Here is a 12,988-nt window from a genome sequence, read left to right as displayed (position 1 = left end):
TGCAAGATAGGATCAAGAACGCACACATATATTCATGAAAACATAATAGGTTCAGATCTGAAATCATGGCACTCGGTCCCTAGTGACAAGCATTAAGCATAGCAAAGTCATAGCAACATCAATCTCAGAACATAGTGGATACTAGGGATCAAACCCTAACAAAACTAACTTGATTACATGGTAAATCTCATCCAACCCATCACCGTCCAGCAAGCCTACGATGGAACTACTCACACACGGCGGTGAACATCATGAAATTGGTGATGGAGGATGGTTGATGGTGACGACGGCGACAAATCCCCCTCTCCGGAGCCCCGAACGAACTCCAGATCAGCCCTCCCGAGAGAGATTAGGGCTTGGCGGCGGCTCCGTATTGTAAAACATGATGAAACTTTCTCTCTAATTTTTTTCTCCGTGAGACGGAATATATGGAGTTGGAGTTGAGGTCGGTGGAGCCTCAGGGGGCCCACGAGACAGGGGGCGCGCCCAGGGGGGAGGGCGCGCCCCCCACCCTCGTGGACAGGGTGTGGGCCCCTGGTCTTGGTTCTTTCTCTAGTATTTTTTATATTTTCCAAAAAGTGCCTCCGAGGATTTTCAGGACATTCCGAGAACTTTTGTTTTCTACACATGAAACAACATCATAGCAGTTCTGCGAAAACAACGTCAGTCCAGGTTAGTTTCATTCAAATCATGCAAGTTAGAGTCCAAAACAAGGGCAAAAGTGTTTGGAAAAGTAGATACGTTGGAGACGTATCACACGGCCGTGTCAACTGTTGTGCAGAATCTGACGGTGGAGGCTTCCCCACTGTTGCGGAGTAATCCGGTTCATGGCGGACTAGAGGACAACCACGAGTTGGGGTCAGGGGTTGCCCGGGTGGCGTGGCCTTCGCTGACTGACCCCAATAAGGGACGCGACCAAGGTGTCGAGGGCGCCATTCAGGTGCTGTCCAAGGAGTTGGATGCTCATAACAGCCAGCTTGCTCTGCTGGCGGTCGATGCGGAGGCGCAACCTGCTGCTGGTTCCGCGGATGGGACGGAAGATACTCCCTCTGATCATGTTGCACATGATGGAGGGTCGGCTGCTACTGTTGGCAGCCAACTTGGGCCTGATGCTGCTGCCCTGCTCCTGGATGGGGCGAATGGAGCCAGTGTGAAGCCTGGAGCTGATGCTCGGCCTTGCACAAAGATGGACAAGGCTGCTGGGGGTGGCGATCATAGTCTGTCTTCCCCTGGTGGATCGACGAACTTGGCGCGGTGGAGAAGATTGCATAGGAAGGAGCAAGAGGAACGTGATGTCGTCCACGCGGCTTGTGCGACCCATGTCCAGTTTGGGGTTCCTACACCCCCGAACAGTGGCAGCAACCTCTCCAGTGGCAAGGCGGCTTTTGCTCAAATTCTCATGAGCTCGACGGGCAACAAGAGACGCATGTCTGATGCCAGGACTTTGTGGTTAGTTTTAAAAGTACTAGTCCTGAGAGTATAGAGTCCAGGGGTGTCAATGTAGTGCCTCCTGCATGTAAAAAAGTGTGTGGTGAGAGGGTGGAAACTCTGATAGGTATAGATGGGAATATGGTGCATGTAACAAAAGAGGTAGATGAAGGAGAGGAGGTGGCTGAGGGTAGAAGGAGGGAGTCTGTGGGGGAGGGAAAAGAGGAGGAGGGCTCTGCTAAGGATGCTACCGACTTAGGGGATGTTGGTCAACTGATGGGCGCGTGTGATGACGCCTGTCAGGAGCCATGAAAATGATCAGCTGGAACTGTAGAGGGCTGGGTCTGCCTCGTACAGTTCAAGAATTAGTGTGCATTAATAAGTCTTACCGACCCAACATCATTTTCCTTTAAGAAACTAGAAAGAATAAAGATTATGTTGAGAGTTTGCGGTATCGTTTGGGTATGAAAAATGTATTTACTGTTTCGGGGAAAGGCAAAGGTGGTGGTTTAGCGATATTTTGGGATGAGTGTTTCTCTGTGGAATTAAATAAATTTGGTGACCATTTTATTGATCTGTACATATGTAAGGGTGATGGACCAAGATGGAGATGCACATGTGTGTACGGGGAGCCAAAGGTACGTCATGTGGGAGCTTTTGAGATGAGTTAAATGTCTTCGTTCTGGCCCCTGGTTCATGGTCAGCGATTTTAATGAAGCTATGTGGCAAAATGAGCATTTTTCTCGTAATAAAAGATCGTCTAAACTCATGGATAATTTTCGGGAGGTTCTCTCTGATTGCAATTTATTTGATCTGTGTTTTCACAGAGTACCTTGGACGTATGATAACAAGCAGAAAGGTTGTCGAAATGTCAAAGTGCGTCTTGATCGGGCGGTGGCGTGCCCTCAATGGTCTGCTATGTTTCCCCAGTGCAAGGTTCAACATGTCATTTCTTCCAGGTCAGATCATTGCCCTTTGTTTATTCAGTTGTTGGGTAGTCAGCCTAACGTCACTTTTAATAAGCACTTGAGATATGAAGCTTTTTGTGAGAGGCAAAGTCTGGCCTTGGATGAACAGGTTAGGAAGTGCTGGAGCAAAAGTACGCAAGTTAGGGATTTAAAGGATGTGGCGACTAATCTCGGTAATTTAATGAAATCTTTGCACTCTTGGAGCCAAGATCATATTGGTTACCTCCCAAAAAAGTTGGAGGCTGCTCGTAAAAGATTAAATATTCTTTTCAAAAGAAGTGATAGGGCAGCCGTGATGGAGAGAAAGAAAATTTTCCTGGAGATGGATGAGTTGCTTATAAAGGAATAAATCATGTGGAAGCAAAGGTCTTGCATTAATAAAATGATCTTGGGGGACCGTAATACAATTTTTTTCCAGAGAAAGGCTTCTTGGAGGGCGAAGAAAAATAATATTTCTGTGATCAAGAGGAGTGATGGGTCTATCACGGAGAACTTGGATGAAATCATAGGTATCACGAATTCTTTCTTTCAGCACCTTTATACTTGTGATACTAATGTTGACCCATCTCGTATTATTTCCATTGTGAAACCTCTCGTCACTGATGATATGAATGCGGAGCTATGTAAACCGTTTTCTGAGGAGGAGATTAGTGATGCTCTCTTCCAGATAGGTCCGTTAAAAGCCCCAGGTCTGGATGGTTTTCCTGCAAGATTTTTTCAGAGGAATTGGGGTTTAATCAAGGAGGACATTGTAAGGGAGGTTCAACGGTTCTTTATCTCAGGTGTTATGCCTGAAGGTGTAAATGATACTACCATTGTCCTTATTCCCAAAGTAAAGAATCCTCAGTCCATCAAGGAGTTTAGACCGATCAGCTTGTGTAATGTCATTTATAAAATTATCTCCAAGTGCCTGGTAAATAGACTGAGACCTCTTTTGGATGGTATGATCTCTCCCACTCAGAGTGCCTTTATTCCTGGAAGATTAATTTCTGATAACGCGGTTATTGCTTTCGAATGTATTCATTCGTTGAGTACATTAAAAGATAAGCGTGGAGAGTCTTGTGCATATAAGTTGGATCTGGAAAAAGCGTATGATCGTGTAGATTGGCAATTTTTAAAGAGTATGCTGGGGGCTTTTGGGTTTGCTCCATCTTGGATTAACTAGATCATGACGTGTGTTACATCAGTGAAATTCTCGGTCCGGTTTAATGGACAACTGTTCGAACCTTTTTATCCTTTGTGTGGGCTCAGTCAAGGGGATCCCTTATCACCGTATTTGTTCCTATTTGTTGCTGAGGCACTTTCCTTGCTGTTAAAGGATGCTTGTGACAAAGGTGCTCTGAAGGAATTTCACTTGAACAGACATGCGCCAGGTATCTCTCATCTTTTATTTGCGGATGACAGTCTCTTGTTTTTCAAAGGGTCCATAGATCAAGCCTTAGTCATTAAAAATATTTTGTCGGGCTATGAGGTGGGAACGGGTCAGCTTCTGAGCCCCGATAAATGTTCCATCAAGTTTGGCAAAAAAGTGTAGTATGGAGGATCAGGTGGCCACTATGGTTATTCTTAATATTACTGTAGAAGGTTTTGAAGATAAGTACCTTGGCTTACCGGTACCTGAGGGTAGAGTGAAGGTGGGAAAGTTCCAATCAACAAAAGATAAGGCATTAAAAAGAGCTTCAGATTGGATTGAAAAATATGTCTCAAGTGGTATAAAAGAAAATCAAATCAAGGCAGTGTTGCAAGCGCTCCCAGTGTACGCCATGGGTATCTTTAAATTCCCAGTTTCCTTATGTGATGATTTGGCTCAGATTATAAGAAATTTTGGTGGGGAGATGAAGAAGACACAAGGAAAACACATCGGCTAGATTGGGATAAACTCACTAAACCAAAAAGAGAGGGAGCCATGGGCTTCCGAGATCTTAGGTTGTTTAATCAAGCTCTTTTGGCTAAGCAGGCGTGGAGGTTACTGGTGAGTCCAGATTCATTATGTGCTAAGGTTTTGAGGGCAAAATATTATCCCAGTGGTCACATCTTGGATACTGCATTCCCAAAAGCTACTTCCGTGAATTGGCAGGGCATTATGCATGGACTGGATCTACTAAAAAAAGGGGTGATCTGGAGAGTGGTAGATGGAAAAAATGTTAATGTTTGGAGAGATAACTGGCTACCTAGAAATTCCGGCCTCGGAGTTTTAGTCAAAAAGAACCGCACTAGACTGAAATGGGTCTCTGAATTATTTATGAGTGGAACAAGGAGATGGGATGAAACCTTAATAAGGCAATTGTTCTATAGTCATGATGCTGATGAGATCCTAAATTTACGTATTCAGACTGGAGTGGAGGGTGATCTAATTGCTTGGCACTATGAGAAAAATCGCATGTTCTCTATTAAAAGTGCGTATAGACTAGCATTAAATCTGCAGGATGGCAAGGGTGAGATTGGAATGTCCAGCATCGCCGTTGGCAAGGGAAGGAGTGCATGGGATGTTATTTCGAAGGCCAATGTTCCTCAAAAAATAATAAGTTTTGCATGGCGAGCTGCATCCAACAGTTTGGCTACCCAAATAAACAGAGTTACTCACCACCAAGCGGTGTCAGGCAGGTGCACTATATGTGGGGTGGAGGATGAGAGTACCTTCCATGCCCTTGTATTGTCCAAAGGCGCGCGCCTTCCGTTTCGCAGTGAGGGAAGTGTGTAATATCCATGTTCTCTATTAAAAGTGCGTATAGACTGGCATTAAATCTGCAGGATGGCAAGGGTGAGATTGGAATGTCCAGCACCGCCATTGGCAAGGGAAGGAGTGCATGGGATGTTATTTGGAAGGCCAATGTTCCTCAAAAAATAATAATTTTTGCATAGCGAGCTGCATCCAACAGTTTGGCTACCCAGGTAAATAGAGTTACTCACCACCAAACGGTGTCAGGCAGGTGCACTATATGTGGGGTGGAGGATGAGAGTACCTTCCATGCCCTTGTATTGTCCAAAGGCGCGCGCCTTCCGTTTCGCAGTGAAGGAAGTGTGGAATATCCCTATTCATGCTTTGGAGAGCGTGGCATCTGAGGAATGACTTGATCTTTGGAAAGGGGAAAGAATCCTTATCTGCCTCTGTTACTTTTGTGGAAAATTACTGGAAATCTTTCTCTACAGGAAAAAACTACGTGCAAGTTGATTTCAGCATCAAAGGCAAGGGGGTGATACATAATTGGAGGTATGTTACCCCAAACGTGAATCTTCGTCATGATTGGGAACCCCTGATCAAGGGTATATTAAGATAAACGTTGATGCTAGTTTCGTGGAGAGCATGAGAGCAGCTAGTGTCGGGATTATTGCCAGGAATCATCTCGGCAAAGTCTTGATCTCTTCATGGAATTTTATTCAGTCCTACACCTGCGTGGACGAAGCGGAACTTCGTGCGGCTCTCGTCGGGTTATACATCGGTATTACTCTTCACACACCGGTTGTTTTAGAAACTGATTGTGCATATGTTGCAGCTTCTCTAGAGAAAGAATCCATTGACAGGTCTCCTCTTGTCGATCTGAAAAAGGAGGTGATGAGCGTCTCAAAGCTCATAAAGGATTTCAAGGTTGCGAAGATTGATAGGCGGGCTAATAGGGCCGCGCATAACATTGTGTATCATGCTCGTCCGCTTAGGTGAGGCGCTCGTGGCAAGCACGACACAACCGATTAGTAGTAAACTGCATTTTTTTCGAAATCACTAATTAAGGAGTACTCCTTGCGGAGATCACTCCACCCCAGGTTGCGACAAGTGCCGCGCTGCATGTGAGCCACTTGTCGCAACATGGGAGTTTTCCCTTTTTTCGTAGATTCGTTTATTCAAAATGTTTTATCTCTTAAACCGTGCGTCCAAATCTCGAACCGCTTTCGTCATTGGATTCCTCGCGTCGAGATCTTCAAAACTAGATCCCATGTTGATAGGTTTTGACGATCTTTTTTTCACGAAAAAAACCGACGAAAAAAACGAACCGGAAACACGGGTTTTTTTCCCTTTCCGAAAGAGGCACGCCCGTGCCTCTGACGAAAGCACAACCGTGCCTCTGGCGGAAGCAAAACCGTGCCTCTCGCGAAAGAAAAAAACAGAAAACACATTTTTTTTCCTTTTTCGAAAGAGGCACGCCCGTGCCTCTCGCGAAAGCACAACCATGTCTCTGACCGAAGCAAAACCGCGCCTCTCGCGAAAGGAAAAAAACAAAAAATATGTTTTTTACCCTTTTCGAAAGAGGCATGTCCGTGCCTCTCGCGAAAGCACAACCGTGCCTCTCGCAGAAGCAAAACTGTGCCTCTCACAAAAAAAACAGAAAACACGTTTTTTCCCCTTTTCGAAAGAGGCACGCCCGTGCCTCTCGCGAAAGCACAACCGTGCCTCTGGCGGAAGCAAAAACGTGCCTCTCGCGAAATAAGAAAAAAAACAGAAAACGCGTTTTTTCCCCTTTTCGAAAGAGGCACGCCCGTGCCTCTCGCGAAAACACAACCTTGCCTCTGGCGGAAGCAAAACCGTGCCTCTCGCAAAAAAAATGCATTTTTTTACGCAAAAAAATTATTTTTTTCGAAAAAAATATTGGTCGAAAAGCTAGGGAAGACCGGTAGAAAACCAAAACGTCAAAAAAACCAAAAAAAACTTTTAAAAAGCCGAAAACGCGTGCGTAAAAATAAAAAAATAAAATCCAAAGGGAGCGCCCAGAGCGCGACACGTGGCGAATGGCTATGAGTGCGCCAAGTGGCGCTGATCGTTGCGAGGCTCCCGAAGGAGTGCTCGTTAATTAGTTGCTCCCTTTTTTTTTAGATTTTTATGTATTTTTCTTAAAAAATCAAAATAATTGGGCCAAAATGGCCCCCAGGTCATGGTCCATAAAGGCCACACGTGCCCTGCTCAACCCGTTTTGTTAATGGTGCGACTATGTCTCGCTTGACGAGAGATAGTAGCACATCTCGCCTCAACAGGTGCCAGAATGGGCCGGCCCAGCGCTGACCACAAGCGTTCAACGCTCTTTTTTCTCACCCCCCCTTTCCCAACTTTTCTTTCATTTTTCGCTTTACATTTTTATACTTTTGCTTATATTTTGGAATATTTATAAAATACCTATTATAAAAATCACTTTGCAGACTAATTTGAAAAATGTTAATCACTCATTAGAAAAATACGAAACATGTATAAAAAATGTTTCTAATGTGTACAAAAATTGTACAATGTGTATGAAAACAAGTAGACATCAAAACATATATATGAAAAAAAGTTAATCATGTATAACGTGAATATAAAAAAAATTCCTAATGTATGCAATAAAAATATGTATATGAAAAGGTCGAAATCAAACATATATATGGTTTAAGAAATGTTAATAATGTATGTAGAAAATGTTGAACATGCACACACAAATATTCCCGATGTATACAAAACATGTATTACAATGTGTATGGAAAAAGGTAGACATAAAAAAAATAAGTTTTCAAAAATATTGATCTTGTATGCGAAAAACAATAAATATCTATATAAAAAAAATTCTTGGCGTATGTGAAAAAAGTTGACGTCAAAATATATGTTTGATAAAAATCAGGTATTTGGAAAAAATGTTCAACGTGCACACAAAAAATGTTTATATGATGTTCACGTGGGGTCTTAATTGAATCCGAGTGAACGAATAAAAACACGAAAAATGGGTCGCCGGGAGGGGGAGGGGGAGGGGGATCCCTCGGGTGGGAGACATACGATATACTCGCTATAAGTGAGATGCAGTCTTTGAGTTTAGTTAATTTGTCGTGCCTGTCCCCGAAGGCGAGACCCGTGTGCCCACACGGCACGACCCGCTTATAAACATTCCTCTGCGTGTCGTGCCTAGGCCAGACTGTTGCCGACCTTTGCCATGAGTTGAATTAGACATGAATTTAGACTCAAATGGAAGGCTCACAATCTCGCAAAACATGGTCTTTCGTTTGGAGTCCATGTGTGGTTAGGCCAACCCGTAGATCTTCTCTTCTTCGTATCTGTAAACACTGCAACGGATTAATAAAGTTATGCGAGTTTGTGTAAAAAAAGAGTAAATATTTGCCCCCTTCGCTCTATCCTGCAAAATATGAGGACCAGTACACAAAAGCGGCAGGGGGCCTTCCGCAAAAGTGCCAGCAGCACCGCCCTGGCGCCGGATCTCGCCCATCCCTCTCCCATCGAACGGCCCATAAGTCGCTGGCGCAGTAATCCCCACGTCGCACAGGCCACCTTCTCGACCACAGGCTCGCTAACCCTAAATCTCCGCCTCGTCCGTCGTCGCCACCACCATCGCCGTTCCGCCGCCGCCGCGCCGTACCCCAGGCGCCCCCGCTCCCGCCTGCGGCCTCTCGCCCGCGCCGCCGTCCCCCGTTCTTCCCCGCCGGAACGTCGAGCCCCTGCCGTCTCCGCCGCGTCCCTCCCCGGTCTCGGGCCGTCGGGTCTCCTTTGCTTGAGGTATGAGCCAGGCAGTTCCCACCCAGCGATTCCCTTGGTTAATCCCTCCCGATTGGGAGGAGGCCTTCGCAATTTCTCGGCGCACGCCATCTAGATCCGCCCTTGAGGATAAGTAGCCCACCCGAATTTGCAAATAGGTCGAGGTCTGAATTGGGTCAACGATCTTGTTTGAAATTCAATAGGGTTTGTTCTTGTTGGGATTTGTTGGGAAGTTCTGAAGTTGTGTGTAGCAGGGGGTCTAGAATTCAATGGGACTTTGTTGGTTAGGCGGGGTGTGTGGGTTGTTCATTGCAGGTGTTCTTTCCTACACTGCAAACATCAGAATCTTTCGAGAATGTGAGCATGTCGGGGTGAATCAAGGGGATGGGGGTTTGCCGCATTCATTTGTGCTGATTATCTTTGGTCCATCACTTTAAATAAAATTTGACCCATGGACGCTTTGTTTTATTAGCAAGTAGTGGAAAGCGCCTGCGGAGGCTGTGGCTCGAACAAGGGTGGGCAGGCATGCTGCTAGCCATCTGAGCACTGCTCTCATTAGTCCATCTCTTACGTTATGTCACATGTTTTTTCCAATGGGTTTCCTAGTAGTAGTACATCTCAGATAAGCCAAACATGGTCTTTCTTTTGGTGCCTAGTTGTTCTGAACTTTTCCCCTTTTTTGTACTCTCTTGACCGCACTAGGTTGTGTGTATTACTGACTTCTTTATCTGTCCGTAGTTTCTATTTTGCACTTGTCTTCATATTGCTAATGCATGCTTAATACATTTGTCATAAGTTACTACTTATAATACTGCTCGTTTTAGATGTTGGGATCTAATACTGTATCTCTACAGTTTGTCATTGTTTTGGTTGCAAATGGCGACTGAAGCTGCCTCTCACATCTCTGGCGGTTCGGAGTCAACAACGGTGGCTTTGCTAGAACAACTTACTGAAGTATTTGGCAAGCTGAAGTCCAACACAGAAGCATCCCTACAATTGCAAAGTGGCATCCAGTGGGAAGATATCAAAGTACATTTCCTGAACCTTGAGAAGTCATACAGAAGCAAGTGTGATGAACTGGAAGGAAAGCAGAAGGCATTAGAAGAACAGAAAGCTGGAGGTCGTAGGCTGATTGCTGAGAAAGAAGCTGATCTTTCTGCAAAAGAGCGTGCTTCTGTGAACAAGCTTCAGGAGCTGAAGGATGCTGCCGTCTCTACCCTAGCAGAGGTGCGCAAAAAATATAATGTCGAGCTTTCTGAGATACTTGATGCCAATGGAAGCAAAGACAAAAAGGTAAAACCCCCAACCGACGACACCAATGCATCGCTCCCTTCAGACGAGCATAACTCTGCTAAAGGGTCGGGCAAGCCATCTGAACCTTCACCAGTTGAGGTTAAGCCGCGCCCTGCACTGAAGGAACTCTGTGAGCAGATGGACGCTAAAGGCCTTCTGAAATATATTTCAGAAAATTCAAAAAAACTTGCTGGCTTTCGTGATGAACTTTGTGTTGCACTAAAATGTGCAACTGACCCTGCGCGCTTTGTACTTGATTCCTTGGAGGGTTTTTTCCCAGACCAACTGCCTGGGGATAAAAATTACTCCGCTCAGGGGCAGCGCAGAAGCTGTATTGTTTTGATGGAGGCTCTAGCACATTCAATAGGAATGAAGGAGCCGGGTGGCAAACACCCTTGGAGCTCTGAAATTATGGAGCAAGCCAAGGCAATTGCCAATGAGTGGAAGAGTAAGATAGCTGAGGTTGACCTTGATGCTTCTGATGGCTACTCATTGGAAGCACATGCATTCCTGCAGCTTCTTACAACTTTTAATGTTGATTTGGTGCTTGACGAAGATGAACTATACAAGATTGTAGTTGCCATTTCTCGTCGCAAGCAGACTGCTGAGCTATGTCGCTCTCTTGGTTTGACTGAGAGAATACCAGGTTGGTATCCACTCAGAATGCCGCAAGGCATTATCATCCCTTAATTTACCAGGCTGGTGCCGGTCATGATTTACTGCTAGGCCCCACAACCATCTATGGAATAAATAGCTTACTACTATGTGAATACTGTAGACGTTATGTATAAATGCGGTATTCTATGGTCCTAGTGCTGATCATTTGTTCTGCAGGTGTTATTAAGGAGTTGATTAAGAAACACAGGCAAATTGATGCAGTTCAATTCATACAAGCCTTTGGGCTGTCAGAGGCTTTTCCTCCTGCTCCTCTCTTGAAGGCATATGTAGATGAGATAAAAGGCTCACTTAACAATAAGGGGGATGCCGGTGCAACTCCTTCAGTGGTCTGTTCTCTCTACTTACTTTTTGACACGTTGTTGATTTTCCAACACATGTTAGTTATTAGTAGTGCAGGATTTATCAACTCCACACTTCTTGCTTTGGGAATTCACTGTTAAAATACTCTTCTTTATTTTCTTGCTATAAGGATTGTTCATGTTGATGTATCAGGATGTATTTGGTATACACGAGTTATCAGTAATCTTGGGCACATTTAAATTGAGAAGTCATAATTGAGAAATCTGCTGTTGTATTTAGCCCCCAAAAAACTTTCGTTGAGGCAGGTGGGAAATTACTTTATAATCTGCTTACATGGTGCTGCTATCTGTGAATGATACAAGACTGAATTATTAGGTTGTATAGCACCCAACTGCCTCATGTCATTCCCTTGTTTCAGAATCCAGAGTAGTTAATGTACATGGTGGATTATTGTCTATTATTGCTTTATGTGCTTTAATAGTTTCAAGTTTAGTTTTCCTGCCATCTTATCCAGTTTGCATTTTATGTTGAGAATTTTGAGCTAATTGTGTTGTGATTTGGTAAAAAAAAACACATGTGCAGGATGACTTGAAGAACCGCGAGCTAATTGCATTGAGGGCCATAATCAAGTGCATCGAGGAGTACAAGCTCCAGAAGGAGTGTCCACTTGGGCCTCTCCAGAAACGCATCAACGAGCTGAAACCAAAGGGCGCGAAAAGGCCATCGGGTTCTGCTAACCGCAACTACGCGAAGAAGCAGCGGGTCTCTGGCAGTGGCACTTCAGCTCCTCGGAGGCCCACTGTGGCAGCTCCCCGCAGGCCCGCAGCTCCAGTCGGCACATGGCAGCAGCGCGCCCCTCCGCCGCCGGTGCCCGCCTACCCCGACAGGTACGGGGCCGCCGCCGACCGGTACCACTACGCGCCGCCGCCTGCCGCAGCGTATGACGCGGCCACCTATGCCGCCTATGGCGGCGGCGGCGGCGGCGGCGGCGAGCAGTACAGGGCCGCCGCCCCAAAGCCGTACCAGTACAACCCAGGATCAGCAGCAGCCGCCGCCGCAGCGTCGTACAACAACATACCCCAATATAAGGTCGTGTATGGCGGCCCCGGCGCCCAGCCATCCACGGCTGCGGGCGGCTACGCGCCCTACGGCGGAGGCTCGGTGGGGCAGCAGCAGCCGCAGCCTGCTGCTTCCTCCGGCGGCTACCTGAGCTACGCCGCCGGGTTCGGCTACCGCCCTTCGCAGCAGCAGTAGAGGATGTGAGCTGAAACTACCCTGTTAGGCCTTTGCTCTTGTATGCAATGTGTACTTCGCTCCCTGGAACCACCCTCCGGACCTTAGAGGAGTGGTGGAGTTGTTTACCATCCATCCATCCATCCATCCCCTAGGGCATCTTGTAGGTGCTGTAACTTGCTTCTTTTTTTTTCCCAAATCTTGTCGATGTAAGAAGTCATAAAGAGATTTGTGGTGCTACGTGCATCTTACTTAATATTTCTGTCTGCATTAGCTGTTGCCGTGGTTGCTTGCTTGGAGCTGTGCCTCACATCATGCTGCTGCACATATGTTGGTTTGCCTGAATAATATTTGTGTTTGATGCACAAACTGCATATCCTAGCAGAGGAAGACATTTACCTGGTTGAATCGGGGAGACTTCTGTCTTGCAACAAAATCTTGGCCCGCACATACTTTGAAAGCACCTCCGGCCCTGGTTGAGGAGGCACCTCCGGCCCTGGTTGAGGAGGAACGCTCGAATTGGCCGTTTTCTCACAGCCAGACCCGAGCGATGTAACTTGAGGCACGTGAGGAGCCACGCTTGAGACGTCGTGTTGCTTCCTGAAGCGTCGTCATAACCAACCCCCCCCCCCCTCCCTCTTCTCTCATC

General features: G+C 46.0%; 1 protein-coding gene across 1 annotated transcript; it reads left to right on the top strand.

Annotated features, from left to right (window-relative positions):
* The first annotated feature begins 8,633 nt into the window (after window positions 1-8,633).
* Window positions 8,634-12,612, top strand: LOC119349597 (FRIGIDA-like protein 3). The gene is made up of 4 exons (XM_037617655.1): window positions 8,634-8,856; window positions 9,690-10,774; window positions 10,963-11,132; window positions 11,689-12,612. The coding sequence occupies exons 2-4, from the start codon at window positions 9,712-9,714 to the stop codon at window positions 12,358-12,360; spliced, it is 1,905 nt and encodes a 634-aa protein (XP_037473552.1). The 5' UTR covers window positions 8,634-8,856; window positions 9,690-9,711; the 3' UTR covers window positions 12,361-12,612.
* The last annotated feature ends 376 nt before the right edge of the window (window positions 12,613-12,988 follow it).

This window comes from Triticum dicoccoides, chromosome 1B (assembly GCF_002162155.2).
Source record: "Triticum dicoccoides isolate Atlit2015 ecotype Zavitan chromosome 1B, WEW_v2.0, whole genome shotgun sequence".
In the NCBI taxonomy this organism is placed as follows: domain Eukaryota; kingdom Viridiplantae; phylum Streptophyta; class Magnoliopsida; order Poales; family Poaceae; genus Triticum; species Triticum dicoccoides.
The sequence above is the reverse complement of the archived record's forward strand: the minus strand, read 5'-3'. Positions and strand labels throughout refer to the sequence as shown.